We start from the raw sequence: 21,002 nt of genomic DNA, 5'->3' as shown, positions 1-21,002 counted from the left end.
CGTTTCAGAATCAGATCGCAGTTTCCAGTTTTACACTGCTCCGCTGAAGGATGCATCAGGTTCTCGCGGCAGCAGCGACGCCTTCCGGTCCGTCGATCCCACCATCGGTTCATAACTTCAGTGAACGAACAGTCAACAGGTGTACTGTGTTCGGTAGCACAGCAGCTGTCGGTTCCCATCCATGGCTGATGGCTTCTTCACCTACGCAGCGGCCCAAGTTCAACAGCTGCGATTCCAGAAACACACCACGATGGCAAGGCATGACCATATATAACATAACACCGCCAAGCAGTTTATAATTCAATTTCAGATGCTTCTCAACAAAACTATGGCCATACAGGCACTGTCGTACTGATGCTCATCCAGACATAACATGAGTTCTGATATGAGAGAGCCCTTCAGCTGCGCCACAGGCCCAAAAACATTCACTACAAGTTTCATTGCGGCAAGGGGGAACCGATTTTTAAGATCTCGGCTTCTCCTTCTTCTCCTTGAAGAGGGCGAGCAGGGAAACTCCAGAGACCTTCACGACCTTGAAACGGACACCAGGAATATCTCCCACAGCATGACCCTTACGGCCGAACCCAGCAATGAGCACCTCATCCTACAGGGATAGCCAGCGATAATTAGCAGTGAACAACATCGAGGAACAACATGATTTGCCACAGAGTGCAAAATGAGTGGGGGGAATAGAACTTACATTTTCCTCGATGTAGTTCAAGCAACCGTCATTAGGCACGAAGGCAGCAATCTTCTTCCCATTCTTCACGAGCTGGACACGGGCACACTTACGGATAGCAGAGTTTGGCTGCTTAGCCTCAATGCCACTGCAATTGAAGTGGAGCATGTCAGGTGTTCATGAATTTGGTTGTTCTTCAGAACAAATTAACAGCTGGTGCATTTCAAACTCACATCTTTTCAAGGACGATTCCCTTTGCATGAGATGAGCCAGCAAATGGTTTCTTCCACTCATTGCCGAGATGGCTCTTCTTGTAGGCTTTGTCAGCCCACCTCTGGTTCCTCCTGTGGGTCTTGAGCTTGCGCCCAGCTCCCATACCACGTGTCTTACTGCAGAAGAATTACGGACATTAGTGTTCATGTAACTTACATGAGCACAAGTGTAGCATATGAAACTCTACATCAAATATTTTAAATTATAAACATACAGCAAAAGAACAAAATTACTTCATGTCTTCAATGTCAACTGGAGTACTTAGTCACCTAGCATAACAAAGAAGTGAATTCGTAACAATTCAACTAGCATAACACAGCAAGTGTAGGCTAGCATATCAAACACATCATAAATATCAAGAAACAAATACAGCTACTGTTTGTTCAGTGTACACCATATTCAATAATCACCTGCTAAAGCTTCAGCTACAAAGGAATGCCAGCCAGAATGCAAATTTTATAAAGCAGAGTACTATTAAACTGTGTGCCATAACACCTGAACTCTATTTATTATCTGCTATAAGACTTCAATTTTGGAATGAATTTCATGCTTGGACTTAAATAAAGTATGGCCCTAAGAGTTTTAGCTTGTAGGTACAAAGATCGACTTAAATAAAAGCACGACAACCCTAATACTAAAAACATATGATTTTATTTTTGTGGCAACCACATGAGTAACTACATGAAAAATCAGACAACGGTCAGAGCAAAAGACAAGAAAATATCTAGATATCTGTGACCATTTCAAAGAAAATAATGAGGCAAATAAATTGAATCATTGTGCATAATTGATAGAGTGATAGTGGATGTGATACCATGTAATCTCTGATGCTCAACAAACAAACATGCTATTATATCCCAGATTCCCAGTGAGCCCTAGAGCCGCACTAGCACTACCAATGTCTTCCATTATGAGGGCATTTCTTCAGATTAAATGTGAAAATGTCCAAATTGATTTTATAAGGATTGTATAGTGCAAGTTGGTGGCATGCAGCTTTCTAAATAAGATAAACGAAATGGAACCACCAAACATTAAACTACTCTATGAATCCCTTTATTCAGCACATGTTAAAGGCATAAAAAACAGGTATTGACAGTTAGACATGTCAGAGTGAGATTTATGCATCAATATAGGTAGGTGGCTAGGTGCAAATAGATAATATTTGCATCAATATAGCACATGTTAATGCAGATTGTTAACCTTCAGAATTTCTAATTGGGAGATAGTATACAGAAGTTAGAAACTCGCAGTAGATAATATTGCCAAGCAATCAGCATTGTAGATGCACCATAATGATCTTGCACAGCATCAAGTACATGCTTATGCCAGCAGCTCAGGAAAGATTAGTATAAACAGAAGTAAATTGTATGATGGACAACAGTCTCAAAACTTTCAGCACGATAGTGATGCCAACATTTTAGACTAATTAATTGGTGCAACATTTCAGTCAATTCAGTTGCTACAGATTAGAAACATGATTACAATCGAACAGAGAACACGAAACCATGCGAACTCGGCAGCTCCAACTACGAATCATGCATCTAACAAGGTAACAGACCGTGTCCACTAACGAGGAATAGAAGGATACCCTATCGATAGTAATTCGATAACACCCAACATATGAAGCAAAGGTTCGGCATCCAATCTATCCCAGCACGCAATCAAAAAAAAAATCTTTGAATCAACAAGTAGAGAAAACAAAATGTATCGTAAGGTAATGTGTTGAAACGCTGGCATCTAACAGATCTAGAAAAAAAAACACGGAATTGCGCCGAGGAACTAGGAAATCAGATCGAGAATGCAGCATGTTCAATTACCCCATGTTGGAAAGGCGCGAAGGTGACGCCTAGCTCGTAGCGGAAGCAGGGCGGCCGACGGCGAGGGCGCTGGAGGTAGCTGCTGCGGCGGCGGCGCAAGGGTTTGGAGCCAGGAGTGGGCGAAGCGTTTATATCCCGTCGGACCTGGGCTAGGGCTCGTGCTTTGTTCGAGTAAATGGGCTAAGGCCTTTTGGTCGACTAATTTGGGCCACTTTTTTGCTGCTTCGGTCAGAGCGCCCATCTATCCCCATTCTAGACGGCGGCGCAAAATCAGCAGCCCCTTTGCCTGTTTGGGCCGTTAACGCCATGTAAAGTTAGCCCTCCGTAGTGAGCTGCATTTAGTAGTGGGCTAGTAGCCCACCAAAGCACCTTGGTTTCAGTTCGTGACCCAATCATCGAGTCCACGCGCCGAAATTCGCCCACAAACACAAATCCGTGCCAGCTCGAGACAAAATAGCAAATCAAACCCCATTCAATGCACGTCACGACGTACAGTATGGGTCGGGCTCGGACGCTACGAGGGCTAAAGAAGCAAGTACGCTCACGGCGCGCCACGAGATCCAAAGCCGTGCGAAGCGCCACCACGTCCACGGCGTCGCGGTCCGGCAGTTAATATAAGCCGCCGGTCCCGCTCCACGTTTCCTCCCCGCCACGCACGGCGCCGGCGGCCGGACGGCGCAGACGAAGCCGGCCAGCCCGAGGCCGGAGCCAGGCTCTCACTGACCGGTCGCCCATTCAAGTCGGGAAGAGCACTGTGCACGCCGGGGCGGCGCCAAAGCTGGCGCAGGGCGCTAGCGCCGTCCCTCCCCCGCCGTCGTCACGGGCGCCGAGCGCTAGCCGCCCGCCGCGCCCCCGCCGGCGATGGGACGGCGCGCGGATCCGACGCGCGTGTATTTGTCCCGGGGCAAGGCGCTGTTCCACCCGCCGGCCGCCGACGCATTTTTTCTAGAAACGAAGCGAACGACGACGTTTCCCCGTTGCCCCCGGATACCAACGGCACGGCACAGCCGCACGGACAGGTACCCGCGCCGGCACGGGGCTCCCGGCTCCCCGAATAATTGCGCGCGCCCCGTGCGCACGGACAGGCCCGGCAGGGACACGGCCACACGGGCACGGGCACACAGAGCCCTAAGCGGCTGAGCCCCTGACCTGACGGGTGCAGCAGCTGAGCCTGAGCTGATGCTGAGCCCCGGCACGTCAGCACGGGGCGCGCAACTGTTGATGGGTTGATGGATGGATGGGTCAGAACCGTTAGGGGTTGGGCTCGAGGCGATCTGAGTATCCGGTGACACTGATAGTCGTCGCCAGCGCCAGCTAACCCAACCCACCCGCGCGTGCATCTCGTGCTCGCCGCGGACGCCGCGCATTTCTTTGCGGTTTCGGGAGGTGGGCTACGCCGACGGCTAGTCGGCTACGCGCGCGTGCGTGCATAGAGTGCCCGACTGGCCGGGGCCGGACGCGCTGCGGCCGCGGCGGTCACGCCCACGAGGCCGGCGCTCGTGCGCGCGCGCGGGGACAGACCGGCCGCGCGCCGCCGGGACGGCAGGGCGTCGACGGCGGCGTGCACGGGCTGGGCGGCATTGACCGTTGCGGGCAGGGACAGCCAGGCCCCGGGCGGGCGAGGCTAAGCACGCCACGGCACTGTGCGGCGGCATTAGTCTGGCATTTTGTCTGGCAATAATGCGCCTTTTTCTAGCGTGCCCACGGGTACGGCGCGGATTGCTTTTGTTTTGCAAACAAAGTACCGGCCGTACCGATGGTGGCGCGGCCACTGCGCTGCTCGCCGCGGCATTATTGGTCGGGGCAGTGGGAGAACGGGGCCCGGGATCTCATCAACGCCATTGTCGGTTGCTGATTAGCCACTGCATATCAAGCCAATCGGATTCGGGCCAGCCAACGGAACCGGTATCCCGTATCAGGCAATCTGCCCGTTCGGTTCGTGGCTTTGTCATTTGTCAGACCGGTCGCCGGCTTCCCAAAGAAAGCCACGCTAATCGGCGCCACGGTGAGCTTATTTATTCGTGGCACTTGTCAGCGGCTTTTCTCGAATTATTTATTTATTAAAATATTGTTGATATGTTCAAAATTATCGAGATAAATAAATAAATATTAGAGTAGCATCAACTTGTCGTATAGAAGGATACATGTTGTTACTAGCAATTTTGGAGTTTACGATATGATATGATAGTGTGCTCTGAACGTTCCTGTATTTAAGGATCAACTTTTACGTTGCAACTATAAAGCTTAAATAACGTTTGCATTCAGAACCCATCTTTGATCCACTTGCGCAATTGGAGTGTGATGTTACCCAAAAAGTCATTTGCCGACACAATATTTTAGCACTTACTTTTCAGCAAACCAAATATTCCCATAGTCATTTACCACATTCATAGTACCACGTTTTATGATAGGATCTGATTCAACCAAATTAGAAAAATATTATCAACCAAATTAGAAAAATATTATAAGTCTGGTTCCTCGTATGGAGTCCTCAAGGTATACTACCTAAAAATCTTCAATGTTTGTTAACCACTTTTTCTCGGCTAAAGAAAAATAATAAAAGATGACTAAAACGAACCAGCTAAAATAACCGGCGGCTAGTGCAGCTAAAACCCAAGGCAAACGCAGGGAGCCACTCCGTAACCCGCCTCCGGCGAGCCGCCGCGCGACACGTTAACCGCCGTCGCGGAGGCGCGCGTGCCCGTAGCGAAGCTCCCTTGCACAAAAATAGTTTACCTTTGATACCCTTCACCCTCCTCGACGTCCCATCTCCCTTCCTTTTCTCCCACTGCTCCCCCTACCCTTTCTCTCTCTCCTCTCGTCCTACTCCTCCACCCCATGGCCACCACCACCACCCACTGCTCCTCCTCACACCTCGCTACTTATCGTGTCTGCGCTGCTCCTGCTCCGGCGCCATAGAGACGTACGCGCACGTCGATTGGTCGGAGCCGCCGATCGAGCTCGAGGGTGGGGTAGTAGTGGAGCAGCCGAGCAGGAGGTGGTGGCAGAGTGACTGGCCGGTGAGTTGAAGCTTGAGCGGGCGGAGGAGGTGGGCTTTGCCTCCGGCGGGCCCCGGATCGGAGATGGTGCTGGATCTCAATGTGGCGTCGCCGGAGGACTCGGGTACGTCGAGCTCGTCCGTCCTCAACTCCGGGGACGGCGGCTTCCGGTTCGGCCTGCTCGGGAGCCCCGTCGACGACGACGACTGCTCCGGCGAGATGGCGCCGGGCGCCTCCTCGGGATTCATGACGCGGCAGCTCTTCCCGCCCCCGACCCCGCCGCCCGAGCCGGAGCGGGCGGCGGCGCCGGTGCCGGTGTGGCAGCCACGCCGCGCCGAGGATCTCGGCGTGGCGCAGAGACCGGTGGCGGCCGCGAAGAAGACGCGGCGCGGGCCGAGGTCGCGTAGCTCGCAGTACAGGGGCGTCACCTTCTACAGGAGGACGGGCCGCTGGGAGTCGCACATCTGGTACTCAGTCTCTGACCTCTCCTGCTTCGTAATTACCATCTACTACTAATCCATCTGCTCATGGAACTATTATTCACTTTCTTCTCCTCCTCCTCCTCCTCCTGCTCCTGCTACTTGATTGGGGCAGGGATTGCGGGAAGCAAGTCTACCTAGGTGAGCGCCTGGGTTCTATAAGTTCGAGCTCGAGCTTTTATTAGTTGCTGATTAATCTTCGTGCGTTTGATTTGGTTTCGCTGTCCTGATGATGTTCTATCAGGTGGCTTTGACACTGCGCACGCAGCTGCGAGGTTAGGAAGCTGTGGCTTGCTTGGATTCAAGTCGATCTGCAGTTCGATCATAGGTGCGCTGAAAATGGTAATTTTGGATCACGCAGGGCATACGATCGAGCTGCGATCAAGTTCCGCGGGCTCGAAGCTGACATCAACTTCAGTCTGGGCGACTACGAGGATGATCTGAAGCAGGTAAGAGTTGCGTCAAAATGGCTTCTGCAGTTTCTCCATGATCGATCTCTATCTCTTGCAGTGGATTGATGAGTGTCTTTCAGATGAGGAATTGGACCAAGGAGGAGTTCGTGCACATACTCCGCCGACAGAGCACTGGGTTCGCGAGAGGGAGTTCCAAGTACCGTGGCGTGACGCTGCACAAGTGCGGCCGCTGGGAGGCGAGGATGGGCCAACTTCTTGGCAAGAAGTAAGCTGGCAATAAAATTTCGTCCTGCTGCATATATAGTGGCCCCTGTTTTAACGTTTCTGCTTTATTAGCTTAGCTCAAATGTTTTTTATCCATAGTTATGAGCAAATTATGTTGAAATATGGATGGCTTAATTTGTCATTGGGCATGGGTGTGATCAAGCCACACAGTCTATGATCATGTTAGGTGCTTGAGGCTTGCAGGTGACTGCAAAGAACACAACTACGTGATTTCAGTTGGGGTCAGTGTGTTTATAATCCATGCTACTAGTAGTTAGCGTGTCTCTGTTATATTGGTGAAAGACGCACTTCCCCACTCAATTGTTCTTCCATGGCACCTAACAATGTGATACATTCTATTTGCAGCAACCACTAGATTTCACATATGTGCATTTGCAGATAATGCAATTCTTGCGCTTTTTAGCCAAGGGCCATTTTTGTCAAGCCTACTACTCTAGGCATCCTTCTCGAGACATATATTTCTGAACTGGAATTCACATGCAGGTACATCTATCTTGGGCTCTTTGACAGCGAAGTTGAAGCTGCTAGGTAATAAAATAATTTTCACGGCTCAATTTCTTTAAGGGCATGCCAACGATATTATCAGCTCCGTTAATTTTGCTGACATTCATGTTTGTTGGATTTGGTAGGGCATATGACAGGGCAGCCCTTCGCTTCAATGGGAGGGAAGCTGTTACTAACTTCGAGCCTAGCTCCTACAATGCAGGACATGCCCTGCCTGACACCGAAAATGAGGGTATTACAAACAGCCTCGCTGTAGTTCTTGTTTTTTTGTCATACGAGCCAAAGTATCCGGGCTGTATCTCATAATTATCACTATGTTCTTAGCAATTGTTGATGCTGATGCTGTTGATTTGGATCTGCGGATTTCACAACCTAATGTGCAAGACCCTAAGAGGGACAGTACTTTAGCTGGCCTCCAGGCAACATGTGACTCCCCTGAATCGTCGAATACGATGACCACTCAGGTAAACTTGCTTCAAGATTACTCTGCCATTGATATATATTTTTGTGTATTTTCTACTTGCAGTAGCTAAAAAGGTATCCAGAAAAAAATAGAATCTTAAGATGGAAGCAACCGGGCTGACTTGTCTTGGATCTTCATGTGGAATCTTAGCCTCTGATATAGTTCCTATGCCATACCATACGGATTCATAGGATTATTTGATTGGCCTGCGGTTGGTTGAGATATAAATTCGTGGTCCAGGTCCTATGACTATTATTGATCTTACGATATTTGCACCTACATCTTGCTGTAGCCGATGAGCTCATCGTCCCCGTGGCCTATGTATCACCAAAGCCCAGCTGTACCATCTCACCATCAGCGCTTGTACTCGTCAGCTTGTCCTGGCTTCTTTCCGAACCATCAGGTATCACCAAGACCTTTCTGTTATGCTTGCAAATTGCTGCTATTCCTAGGCATCAAATAGTCCAAACTGTTATTGTATCCAAAAGGGTTAACATGTCCTGTGTTCCAAGAAGAAAAGAAAAAAATAAAATATGTCAACATGTCTTCTTCTATATTTCTCAGTTCCATTTTGTGTTTCTTGTTTGATGAATGGGGGCATCGAGAAAAATGTAGTAGCTTGATTCCCTATAACAGTTAACATATTTTGAAATTTCCAATGAAATGTCTTGTTTCTTGGAAACTACAGCCCTTTTTCTTGGTACGTCAAGGGCAGTTGTCCGTCAGCTCCCTCAGCATTGTACTGGTACTCTGTACTCACTGGTGTTACTGTTTCGCGTGTGAACTGATTGATGTTTCGATCACGCAGTTCTGCCCATTTTGCGTCTTTTGAAAAAAAAAAACAGTCTCGTTCAGTCTAACAGTTTCATCATGACATAACATGGGATGCATATTGGTACGCTGATCAGTGAGCACGTGTTGCAGCTTTGGTCCTGAGATATGTTTTGATTTTACCAATATATAAAAAAAGCTAGAATTTTGAAGAATTCTTCCATGCTCAACGATAATCATCCTTAGCTGAGGCCATTTTGATTTTGGTGAATAACCAAAGGCAAATGGTCCTTCATTCTTATCCCTGTGCTGAATGATTTTCAGGTAAGCCGTTACTGTGGTCAAAAGTTAACAAAGATGCTGATGCTTGTGGTGTGTTGCAACTGCAGGAAAGGACCATGGAGCGAAGGCCTGAGCCGGGCGCCCAGCCATTCCCCACTTGGGCATGGCAAATGCAGGGCTCCCCTCACATGCCGTTGCACCACTCTGCAGCATCATCAGGATTCTCTACCGCCCCCGGCGGCGCGAGCGGCGGCGTGCCGTTGCCGTCTCACCCTCCGGCGGCGCAGTTCCCGATCCACCACCAGTTCTTCTTCCCCTAGACCGCTTGACAGCCTTCTGTCCCGGCTCAACGCGTTGGGCCTCTGGGACGGCAGGAGCTGATCTCGTGCGTGCGGCGTTTCGTAGCTTGCTTCCCGGTAACCGTTGTTTATTATTGGGAGGAAAGGGAGAGCCAGAAGACGCAGTATGGCTGATCTCCCTCCCTGGTATGTGCCCTGTTAAAATATGGGCTACTGCTACAATGCCTTGGATTTGTCATGGTTGAGATTTTTCTACCCATGCATGCATCAGTATATTTCTTCTTCTGCCGGGTCATGGATGTACACAAGTTGCTTCAGAAGTTTGACCCCCTTTTTTGGGGAAATTTGCATGAGAAGTTTGCCCTGACCACTCGCATTTTAGGATGAGTGAACCAAACCAAAACCAAAAACCAACAGATCTCATTCAGCCCTAGCTAGTGATGAGAGAGGAAATGGCAAATCTGACAGTACTTCTCTTGCGTTTTACCCGCTTCAGCCGCGGCGTTAGCGCAGCCCCTGGCCCGGCACTGTAGCCGGGCCCCCGGGTGTGGCGCCGGCTGACACGCGGGCCCGCCGGAGGGGAAAGGGAACTGTGCCTCGTACGTTCCCTCGGCTGTCAGCGGCTGTCCGTTGGCGTTGCGATTGGCACCCACCACTTTGGGAGGGGTGGGGGAGCAGGTCCTGATGGGGTGTGGGCCCCACCCCGCCGGCACTGTTGCAGCTAAGTCCGCACAGTGAAGTGAAAGCTAGTGGGTATACTAGCCTTGTGGAGCTAGCCAGATAGGCACGGTGATATGCTATGCTGCGCTACCACACGCCACTGTGCTGCCGGAGCAAGAAGGGCCTGTTTAGATGCATCCAAATGTTATAATTTTTACACTCTCTCTCCATCACATCAATTTTGGGACACATGCATGGAGCAGTAAATGTATGTAAAAAAAATAACTAATTGCACAGTTTAATTGTATATCACGAGACGAATCTTTTGAGCCTAACTAGTCCATGATTAGATAAAATTTGTCAAATACAAACGAAAACGCTACAGTATTACTATTGCAACTTTGTTGCAATCTAAACGCACCCGAAAGCAGAGGGCTGGCTAGAGGGAGAGAGGAGCAGCAGCTACCGAGGGAGTGAGCTAGTACTGGCTACTGCGACTCTGCCTGCTGTAGTAGTAGCCTGTAGGAACAGGAGTGCCCCAGTGCTGGCTGACTGCTACTGACTGACAGTGACCGAGTGACTGGGCGAGCTGCGAGTGCGAGCGCTCCCTTCCCCGCCGCCCGCCCTATGGGTGGGCAGGCGCTCTCTGTGTGTCCGCGTGCGTCCCGTCGGGCACAGTTCCGCCGTCCCACGTCGCGCTCACCCCCTTCTCGTCATTTCCCCGTTTGCGCCCGCTCCGCCCGATAGGCGACGCCACCCACCCACACCCGCTGCTCGCGTTGCCGTGGTTTCGTTTCGTCCTCCTGCCCCCCCAACTCCCGAGGTCGGCAGCTGCGGGCCATGGCGACGCGGCCTCTCCCATTTCGGTGATGGCGGTTTCGGCGCTTTCTCCTGACTCTCCCCATGTCCCGTTTGGGGAGCCGTGACTGCATGCTGGTGATGGGGAGCCCATCGCCATTGGCCTCCTGTGCTTGAGCCCCAGCTGTCTGCTGCTCGATCGGCCGGAGGTTAAAGCGAGGGGCCGGGCCGGCACCGGCTCGTGACGCTGTTCCAACTGCAGTCGCCAGGGCCCCTCGGCCATGCCCACTGGCCGGCTCGCTGCCCGGTTCAGTGATTTGACCATCATATTTTTACTGCTCCGTCATTGCATTGGCCACGACCCACCAGTCAGAGCTCGCCGGGCCAGCACCCAGCACTCCAGCAGCGTCCCTGTTCCGGCGCACGGGAGTGGCGGATCATGGCCGGAGTTCTTGCCAAGTCTCGTGCTGGCACCCCGGTGGACGGTGGTGGTCCACGGCGGGTCCAGGGTAACTCTGACGCGCGCTGCGCGGCTGTGCTCCGCTACGGTCTGCTTGAACAATGAACAGTGCCCGCCCGCCGGCCCGGGCGTCCTCCCCTCCCTCCCTCTCACTCCCTGTCGTCTCGCCAAGGAAATTTACCAATTTCCACCATTCCATACGTTGTCTTGCGCGTGCGTGGCGCTGGTGTGCACGTCTACACAGTGTCGCCCTTGCCTCGTCTCTTTCCCGAAGCCAACAAGCAAGTGTTGCATTTTTCAGAGACCTCTCATTTCTCTTCTTCTTTTTCTCCCCCTCCCAGGCACCTGAAAAGAGCAATGCTTTATCTTGTGGGAGAAAATGATTTCCTTTTTCTCTTCGACTCGTCGGCGTAGATTAAAGAGGGAGAGATAAAAGGAAGCACTGCATCGAAGATTCTTCCAAGTCACGTTCTGTTACTTTCAGAGAATAATTTACTAAGGTCTGCTGCCGCCTCATCCAATGATTCGAGTTGCACGGTTCCTTTTTAGAGTTTCATTAGAGGAGAGCACCCAGGTTGTGTTCGTTTTCTACCCTCTAAACTTTAGACCCGTCACATAAAAAAAATCTTGTCATTAGAAGTATTAAATAAAGTCTAATTACAAAACTTTTTGCACAGATAGGTGCTAATTCGCGAGACAAATTTAATAAGCCTAATTAATCCATAATTTGCCACAGTGATGCTACAGTAATTATCCGCTAATCATGGTCTGATATACCTCATTAGATTCGTCTCGCGAATTAGCCCTGGGGTTCTGCAATTAGTTTTGTAATTAGACTTTATTTAATACTTCTAAATAACAAGATTCTTTTTAACGTGACGGGTCTAAACTTTAGACCCTAGGAAACGAACACACCCTTAGAGCATTGCAAAAACCCGTGCATTATAGCATCTGAACTGTCAAGCCATTCACAGTAAGCTCTCCAACTCACCCTCCGTTACAGAACCAAAAAAACGAGCAGAAACATGTTCTTCAGCTAAAATACAAAGTTGTCACTCATCACACACACGGAAAACAACTGCAGCCATCACGACTTTTGCAAGCTAAGAGCTCCTCCCTAATTGGCTGCCCCGGCACGTCTTGGCTATTTTCCCCAGCTCGAAGGATGTTTCAGTTCTTCATGCCCAGCCATTTGTCGGCTGGATCTGGCTCCCCCGATGAGTTACCATCAAAACTCTTGAGCTCTCCTCCAGGCACCTCCACCAACTCCCAGTTCGAGTTGTTCTTGTTCCAGAAGTCTAGCCAGTCCCTTCTTCAGCAAGTAATCCTCCTAGATAGGCCTGGCTACTAGCTGCTGTAGCTTTCCTATACCGCCAGATAATTGACTTTTGATCTGTTCTGAACAAAGGATCGGCCAATTCCGTGCCAGTCCAGCTATCCTCGTCAGCGGAGCCTCCAATGCATTGCAAGTTCCTCGATCGATCTAGGAAAGCTCCAACACCTACGCCTCGTTTAGATCGCAAGTTTGTATAACATTTGGAACTTTTTGCTACTGTAGCGTTTTCGTTTGTATTTGACAAATTTTATCTAATCATGGTCTAACTAGGCTTAAAAGATTCGTCTCGTGATGTACAATTAAACTGTGCAATTAGTTATTTTTTACCTACATTTACTGCTCCATGCATGTGTCCCAAAATTGATGTGATGGAGAGAGAGTGTAAAAATTATAACATTTGCAATGCATCTAAACGGGCCCTAGCTAGTTTCACCATCTAGCTAATTCTCTTTTGTTACCTGGCGACGAACAGTTGCATTCGGGGAATTGAATTGAATCACTTGTTAGTATCGTTCGCACTCCCGGGCCGGGCCCACACAGATGCTGCTGACATGCATAATGCCCTTACCGGTGGGCCCGTCCATTCGGGGAGCAGCAGTCCGTTTCGCGATTATTGGCGTGGAGCCACCTCATTCATCCCGGCCGCAACATCAGGCGCAGCAATATGTGCCCTCGAGGTCATTACATTATGCGTGCGCCGCCTGCCGCCGTCGGCTGGCCGGCGTACAGGCTGCGCATGCCTGACTACCGTGCCCGTGCCTGCGTGCATGTTCCTGTGTACTCGGCATCAAGTGCGCGTCGGCAAGGCAGCGGCATGGCATGGCATGGCTCGCGGAGAGGCTGGAGCATCGTCCGTGCAGTGCAGTGCAGTGCATCTCTCACGTCTAGCCGGCTAGATATATAGCTAGGCGTCGTCGTCTCCTAGCTAGCTAGCTAGCTAGCATCGATGTGTCGTTTCACGTCCTCCGTTCGACCATCAGGGCCCTTGCATGATACCACCATGTACATGTGCATTATCATGGCATTGCCGCCGCCGGCGGCCGGCGGCCACATGCAGGCGTGTGAGAGCTGAGGAAAAAGGAGGCAGCTGGGGTGGGGCTGCGCATCGTCGGCTATTTCTGCCCGGCGACGAGAGGAGGAGCCCACGTAGGATTACAAGGTGGAGTTCCAGTAGAATCATAAGGTATGAGTTCTAATAGGATTACAGTGGAATTTTGGTAAGAATTAAACTTTGTTTTCCTCACGGGTAACTTCCTTGCGATACCCAGGGAATCTATCCCTAACACACACCGACACCGCTGTGCTGCTCGATCTACGTACTGATAGAATAAATAAGATCTTCAGTTTTAAATTAATCCGAAGATAAAATATGACCATGACGAAAAATGCGTACAGAAAACGAACATATGTAAACATGCTGATCAAGCGATTCAAGATAAAATATTGCAGCAGCAAGATCAACCATAACCAGATCATACTAGGTATGAAAGACGTAGTTAGAGACGTAAAACCGTACGTCTCTAGGCTGATCGGAATAACCGAGCAAAGAAGATGACGGCGACGATCAGCACCTCCGCGTGCTTGACGACGCCGAGTCGCGCCCCACTGACGAGGAGGAGTCGCGCCCCACTGACGAGGAGGAAGACGAGCCGTGGTTTAGGGTTTTTGGCGTACCAAAAATCAAGTCGGTTACGAGTCCCAAAATTCCGCGCGTGCTATCCGTAACAGATTCGAAGTGGCAAAACAAATCTGCAAAAAGAAGCTGTGTTCCCGCAAGGATTGGACCGGATTTTTGGCGGACCATTCACGTACATGTCGCGTGCGCGCGCCCTTCGTCCGAGCCCGGCTCGGCGAGGCGAGCGAGCGCGCGCGTGTTCTTCCTTCTTCCTCTCACCCACACTTGCAAGAGCATGGACAGCATCCAACTATTTAATTTGGATTTCCTCCACCTCCACTGGCAAGATGGGACTAAATTGTTGATATGCAACTTTGCACTAATAGTCTTTTAAGATTTTATTAAAATTATTTAAGTTACACTGTTGGACCTAAATATTCCAACTACTGGTGGAGAGAGTGGAGACAAGCTAGCGTTTGGTGAGGCGTTGGCATCGGCGCCGTGGTCGCCGGTCGGTCGAGCGACAAGGGGCTTTAAAGGGAAAGGGAAGAGGCCAAAGTGGTCAGTGGTGTGGGATCTCCATGTCCGTTCCGGCCGGATAGATCGATGGGGCCGGGGATGGATGTGGGCAGTGGCCACTCAAGTCGTCGTCCTCCCTCCGATCCGCGCGTGGAGCACTGCAGGCGCATATGCTGTGGGTCTGTGGCCAGCGCCTGAGCCCTCAGCTCATCTTCCCTGTTGCTGGGACATGAGAGGTGGCCGCCGTTACGTTATGACACATCCCCGTAGCTAGGAACCTCCTAGTCGTAGGGATGCATGCTTCGTCCTCTGGTTGGCCTGTGGGCATCTGGAGAATCGTTCCTGGAGACTTTAGAATAGACACACGCCGGATACCTGTTTTAAGTGGTTTTGTTTCCTCTTTATTTTCCCTGAAGGATTCATCCTGGCGGCAAGATTTTTTTTAACAACGTGTGAACCATTTTGCCAGTGTGACATTGACACCTTATCCTTTTTAAGATTTATTAATTTACTCTAAATTTATATTTGAATAGGTTGATTTGCTTCATGTTTAAAGCTGTGTACTAGATTATATGGCAGTGTTTCTTCGCTGCGCTGGCGATAGGCCAGACGCCACTTTCTTTCCTTACTTCCGTCAGCCCACCACATGATATTTGCTTGCTAAAAGTTCAATTTACTCCCTTCAAATATAAGGCAAAGGCTGAATAACCCCCTAAACTATAACTCTGTTCAATTTACCCCCTAGACTATGTTATTTAGTTCATTTTACCCCATAATATAATTTATCTTTTTTATTTCTCCATACACAAGTTGAATTTTAATTTCAAATTTTGCAGGGTAGTAGTGGACATCACAATACATATTAAAAATTGTTATATTTTTTTTCATCGTTATGTTTTCATATAATTTATTAGTAAATACTCTAACCTATCAAAATAATGATAAAAAATTATGACTTATTTTTCCTAGCATGTGTTATGATGTGTACTATCATCTTGTAAAAATTCAACTTAAAACTCCGTCTATGCATGGAGAAATAAAAAAGATAAATTGTATTAGGGGTAATTTGAATCGAAGAATATAGTTTGGGGGTAAAATGAACCGTATGGGATTATCCGGACTTTGAATATAGTTGAGGCGAGTAATTTAGACTTTTTTTTTCTATTTGCAATGATTTGACATGGGTATCTGGTTGGGTTCTTCTCTCCACTGTACGGAGTACTACTTCTCTCCTTCCACGGACAGAGAGAGGGGGGGGGGGGGGGCTCTAGCTCTCCTTCCCGAGCACAACTGCACAATAGTGAGATATTTTCCTGGAGTTGCATGTGAAAAGCGCAGCCGAGGGCTCCGAGCATTTTGGGTATGGTTTGGGCTTGGTGCAGTGTTTGGGAAAGGGTATAGGAATAGTAGACTCACAGGACTGGCTACAGCGGGTAGAGAGAGACGTGACTATTCATGGGCCAGGCCAGGCCGTCGTTCGTCCCGCTCTGGTGAAACCTGCACGCACGCTGCTACTCTAATTTGGCTCGTGCCTACGTGCTCCGATCCTATGGCGGAGCCACTGAGAGATCGATTCAGTATTCACCGCGCCAGTTGCGGGCCGGCTGAGCTCTCACTTCGCACGCAGGCGGCGGTCAAGTTGCATGCGACCATTCTTGTCACGCTACCAGCCGCCAAGTTCACAGGAAAAGAAAAAACTCATAGCTCCAAATCGAAATCATACGGAAAAGCACAAATGGGAGGAAATGAAATACTGAATATGTTCTCTCTTGAAAAAAAAAAGAAAACTATATTATTATTTTTAGAAGGAAAAGGGGAAAATGTATCTGGTGGTACCCAGCACGTCAGCGGTCAGCAGCGAGGCGACGTGTAGTTTTTTTTTTAAAGGAAAGGCGAGGTGTAGCTGGGCTGAATGAATAGCGATGGGTGAAATGCAGCCGAACAGAGAGACTAGTCCAAATATTTTTTGTTCGAGAGCCGGGCTCATTTCAATTGGGCCTGAGGAGGATTTGGCCCACTAAGGAAACAGCGGCTATGGGATGGCCATCCGACACCTGTCCTGCGTGCGGCGTGCCTCTGTCTCCACTCTCCGATCTCTGCGCGCACACGCCGATTCTCTTCGCAGTTCGCACGCCGCCGAAGCCGGCCAGGCGGCGACGACGGTCCGACAGCCACACCCTCTCCTACTCCGGCGAGGTTTCGCTCTTCTAACTTCTAAGGTATTCCTCTTCCCCTATTTCGCAGCATGCAGTCACATGCTTAGATCGATGGCTTCGACCTTGTAGATTCGTCCGCTTTGGTTCCTGTCGTAGACCTAGCGTGCTAGACGATTTTGATTACCTCGTTTCGCCAGATTGTGCTAGATGATCTAAGGTTGCCTCGATTGATTTGGCCCTTGTGGCTGGGGATTGGTAAGGACTCATCCTTGTTCTGATGTTTTGAACTAGGACAGGACAACTCAGTCAGGGATTATGCCGAGAAATTAGCCCGAACCTTCTTGAATCATGGGTAACTAGTTTCAGGTATAACATGACATGACCGCGCATTCCTAGTTCCTACAAAATGTTGTATTGCATAGCGATGATATATTGTTATATGGTTATGTTGAATTGTGGTTCGAAGGTTGAGTAGAATGAAGTATCTTCTTAGTTGGGGGTGCATCCAGATGTACAGTTCGATCACATTATATTTCTATTGTAACATTCTATTAGGATGCATGAAAATTTTGCAGCAATTCTTCAAGTGATAACTTAAACAAACATAGTACCTTTATTTTCTTTGCAGAAGGGGTAATGGAGGAAGAACAGGCACCGAATCTTCCATTAGACATCATCTACCAGATCCCGAAATACATATCCGATCCAGCATCGCTAGCACGCTCTGCTTCGTCCTGCAAGTTATGGCGTGTGGTGTTATAAAGGACCCTGCCTTTCTCGATGGCCTCAAGACACGGCACCTCCACCATGGTTTCACCTCCTCCCTCCTCCTTGGCTTCTTCTATCAGGACAGTGCCGAGGCTCCCGAGTACTTGTCGCAGCATCACTTTGACAAAACTCGTTGCATGGCACCGAGCTTCACACCCACGTCAGAATTGCTACCAGTCACTGGCCGCAAAGAGGGCTACAATTCAGCCAGACCACTGTCCCTTAGCACCTTTATTCAGGGTATTGGTTCAAGCCTCAATTTTTATGAGCCTGTTGCATCCCAGGACAGCTTCCTGGTCCTCTGCCGTCACTCAAAAGACTCTGAAGGTCATTGCAGGGCCGATAAGGTACGCGTCTGCAATCCTCTCACTGGTGAAGTGTTTCATCTACCTGACCTTCCATACGAACCACCTACCACTATGCCTTGCTTGTCGCCGACGATAACAGCCTGGATGGGCGCATGACCCAATCCTTCCAGCTGGTTGCCATCTGGGTCAAAGGAAAAAGATTCATCTATATCTACTACTGTTCAAAGACCAGATCGTGGTGGCCTGCAAGCTTTCCTGAACTAATGGCTGGCCTTTACCTAGTGTCAACCCCAGCTGCTGCTTCCCATGGTAAGATTCATTGGCTCTGCGGGTGCTGGAAAAGCTGGTCGCTCAGTCATGTTGTCTCGCTGCATGTGGACGGAGAAGAGCTGTCCTACCTGGAGCTCCCGTCTGAAGTAAAGCGCAACAAGACACCGCTGCTAGGGAATTCTGCAGATGGGGGCCTTCTGTTGCTGCTCATGAAGGGTCTGCACATGTCACTGTGGAAGCATAAAAGTGAGCCTGGCAATGGTAGCAGTGACTGGGTTCATTCTGAAACGATCGACATGACAAGTTCCTTGCCAATGCGGGTGCTAAAGATGCATGCCAGTGCAAAGGTCAGATTGGAGATTTTCCGTGGGAAGAGTGGTGCGGTGGTCCTCTGGATTGAGGGGGAGGGTCTCTTCTTGTTCAGCCTCAGCGATCGGTCGTTGAGGAAGATTGACAATGAAATGTTACAAAGAAGTATCGCTTCTGCCCGTACGAGATCGATTGGCTATCTTGCCTTGCAGTCATAAACCTTGTTATTGATGGTTTGCTGCCACTTGATGCGGAAAGGGAAAAGGCTCAACGCAGATGGAGGACTTTGGTGGCAAAGAATATACCAAAAAAAGCATCAAGGCCTGAGTTAAAGATGGTCCTCTAGTGGCATGTCGACATGGTTTCTGAATTTCATTTCCAATTGACGTTGTTTCTGAATTTCATTTCCAGTTGACGTCGTACTTTTGTTACGATTATCGTTTATTGTGACGACTAGCAGTTTGAAATCAAATCCATGTATTCCTGGTACAATTAGATCCAATCACGGTGCTGTGACAGTAAGTATCCAAGTGTTGCAATCGTCGTTCATGGTTAACTATTTAATTCTAGCATGTGCACCTTTCTCATTCAGATGTATTTTCTCAACGAATGTGCAAGAAACGTAATGCCATTGTAGCATATCAGACAAGTCTTGTTAAGAGCTGAGCATCTGATTGCAGCACAGAGGCGAGGCAGCCTTTTGCTCCAGTTAAATACAGTAATTTTGACATGTAAATGCTCCTTCGTTACAATCAATCTAATTACTAGAGTACTCGGAAGCCCCTTGTTTTTATGCTTCCGACTAGATTGCTTTCGCGATCTAATTTTGTTTGATAATTTTGAACTTAATTTTTTTTTCAAAGAAGGCAAAATGATTTTTACGATTACCAAAAATAAGCACCCGATTTCTCTGATTTCAGATGCAGACGCGTTTGAAGCATTTTCCAAAATTACTAGTACATACACAACGCGAATTAGGGTTTAAGGTAGGCTGGAATTATTCGACTTGACGGCCCACGGAGGCTGATACAAAGCGAATTCGGGTTTAGAGGGTTTGTTTTGTCTTTGTATATCCGTAGTCCGTTCAGTGGATTCGCTGCCTGCCTCTCCGCCCACCCTGCTCACTGCACCCGGCGATTCCCGTCGCAGCTCCCACGCACGGAGCCGATCCGGCGGCGGCGGCGGCTGCCTCCTCTCCTGCCCGGGCGACGCTTCGCTCTTCTCGGGTCCGTATCTCCCGAGTGCAGTTACTCAATAATTAGTATCGCTTGGTTAGGTTACGCCGCCTTGGGGGTTTGGAGCTGCTAGAACCGACGGCTTCGCAGGCAGACTGGGCGGGTCCTGCCTAGATACTAGATTTTAGCTAGCTCGATCGATTTGACCCTTGTTTTGGTTCCATTCACTTTTGTTTTGATCTTAGGGCAGCAACTGACGGTTTAATCAGTCAGGGATTATGTTCATAACTTATTCCCTAACACAGACGAACAATGTGGGTTCTGTTTTTACTGTTTAGCCTCTTTAATAATATATTTTAGCTCCAAGGTAACCTTCTACTTGTAGTTCTAATATAAATTCAACAACTTTCGTTCTATTTTTCAAGGGCCACTTTGATTATTTTGATTTCATTCCAAAAGGTAGAATAGGAAGAATGTCTCTGTATTGCCCTGATCTTCATAGCAGGATGCATCCATATGCACAGTTTGGTTAAACCCTTGGGGTTTATATTATTGTTCGAGTGTTTTCTGAATCTATTCTTCTGCTGATAACATGTTAACATAATATTTTTGTTCTCTTTTCTCTGCAGGAAGGGATAACGGAGAAAGACAAGATGTTGCATCTTCCGTCAGACATCATCTACAAGATCCTGACGCAGATATCTGATCCAGCTTCCCTCGTGCGTGCTGCTTCATCCTGCAAGTTATGGCGTATATCATAATGAGCTCTACCTTTCTTGATGACCTCAAGATGCAGCACCTAGGCCATGGTTTTGCCCCGTCCCTCCTCCTAGGCTTCTTCTACCAGGACAATACCCAGGCCTCGCACTTGTGGCAACGCTACATGGAAAAATGCTATAGCTTGGAACCAAGCTTCATGCCCACCTCCTAATTGTTACAGTCCACTGGCCAGAAAGAGGGCCGCAATGCAGTCAGACCACTGTCCCTTGGTACCTTCATCGAGGGCTTTGTTGCAAGCCTCAACTTCTATGAGCCCATCGTATCTCAAGACAGCTTTTTGGTCCTCTGCCATCGCTCACGAGACGTCGCAAAACCGGATGTTGTACGCGTCTGCAATCCTCTCACTGGTGAAGTGTTTCATATTCCTGACCTGATATACAGACCACGAACAGACAACTATGCTTTGCTTGTCACTGATGATGTCAGCCTTGATGGGCAGATATCCCGATCCTTCCGACTGGTTGCCATTTGGACTACAGGAAATAGGATCTTCTATTCCTACTATTGCTCAAAGACCAGATCACGGTGGAAGCCTTCAACTTCTCCTGAGATAATGCCTGGTCTCTTTTGTAGTGTCTTCCTCA

General features: G+C 49.0%; 2 protein-coding genes and 1 long non-coding RNA gene across 4 annotated transcripts; 2 read left to right on the top strand and 1 right to left on the bottom strand.

Moving 5' to 3' along the window:
- Positions 1 to 251: 251 nt before the first annotated feature.
- Positions 252 to 2,906, bottom strand: LOC112873932 (40S ribosomal protein S23). The gene is made up of 4 exons (XM_025937038.1): positions 2,770 to 2,906; positions 913 to 1,068; positions 701 to 827; positions 252 to 604 (listed from the first exon to the last, which is right to left on the bottom strand). Exons 1-4 carry the CDS (start codon positions 2,772 to 2,774, stop codon positions 464 to 466), a joined length of 429 nt encoding a protein of 142 aa, XP_025792823.1. The 5' UTR covers positions 2,775 to 2,906; the 3' UTR covers positions 252 to 463.
- A 2,489-nt stretch (positions 2,907 to 5,395) lies between these two features.
- Positions 5,396 to 9,559, top strand: LOC112873930 (AP2-like ethylene-responsive transcription factor TOE3). 2 transcript variants are annotated; one of them, XM_025937034.1, is made up of 10 exons: positions 5,437 to 6,235; positions 6,363 to 6,388; positions 6,492 to 6,522; positions 6,609 to 6,696; positions 6,780 to 6,925; positions 7,429 to 7,473; positions 7,575 to 7,681; positions 7,774 to 7,913; positions 8,205 to 8,315; positions 9,073 to 9,559. In XM_025937034.1, the coding sequence occupies exons 1-10, from the start codon at positions 5,853 to 5,855 to the stop codon at positions 9,283 to 9,285; spliced, it is 1,290 nt and encodes a 429-aa protein (XP_025792819.1). In that variant the 5' UTR covers positions 5,437 to 5,852; the 3' UTR covers positions 9,286 to 9,559. The 2 variants fall into 2 exon arrangements, with proteins under 2 accessions (XP_025792820.1, XP_025792819.1); XM_025937035.1 differs by lacking the exon at positions 8,205 to 8,315 and having other exon boundaries at positions 5,396 to 6,235.
- Positions 9,560 to 16,739: 7,180 nt separating this feature from the next.
- LOC112877255 lies at positions 16,740 to 19,019 on the top strand. Its single transcript, XR_003225459.1, has 2 exons — positions 16,740 to 16,871; positions 17,437 to 19,019. It is a non-coding gene; the product is annotated as an uncharacterized LOC112877255 (long non-coding RNA).
- The last annotated feature ends 1,983 nt before the right edge of the window (positions 19,020 to 21,002 follow it).

The sequence above is a fragment of the Panicum hallii genome, chromosome 9 (assembly GCF_002211085.1).
Source record: "Panicum hallii strain FIL2 chromosome 9, PHallii_v3.1, whole genome shotgun sequence".
NCBI lineage: Eukaryota > Viridiplantae > Streptophyta > Magnoliopsida > Poales > Poaceae > Panicum > Panicum hallii.
The sequence above is the reverse complement of the archived record's forward strand: the minus strand, read 5'-3'. Positions and strand labels throughout refer to the sequence as shown.

What these genes read in the sequence shown, in the direction of transcription:
- LOC112873930 (XM_025937034.1), top strand. Translation starts at nt 5,853, where the DNA reads ATGGTGCTGGATCTCAATGTGGCGTCGCCGGAGGACTCGGGTACGTCG. An exon ending in CGAATACGATGACCACTCAG is followed by an intron (nt 7,914 to 8,204) that starts GTAAACTTGCTT and finishes ATCTTGCTGTAG; the next exon opens with CCGATGAGCTCATCGTCCCC. An exon ending in GCTTCTTTCCGAACCATCAG is followed by an intron (nt 8,316 to 9,072) that starts GTATCACCAAGA and finishes TTGCAACTGCAG; the next exon opens with GAAAGGACCATGGAGCGAAG.
- LOC112873932 (XM_025937038.1), bottom strand. An exon ending in GGAATCGTCCTTGAAAAGAT is followed by an intron (nt 828 to 912) that starts GTGAGTTTGAAA and finishes CTTCAATTGCAG; the next exon opens with TGGCATTGAGGCTAAGCAGC. An exon ending in TGAACTACATCGAGGAAAAT is followed by an intron (nt 605 to 700) that starts GTAAGTTCTATT and finishes CTATCCCTGTAG; the next exon opens with GATGAGGTGCTCATTGCTGG.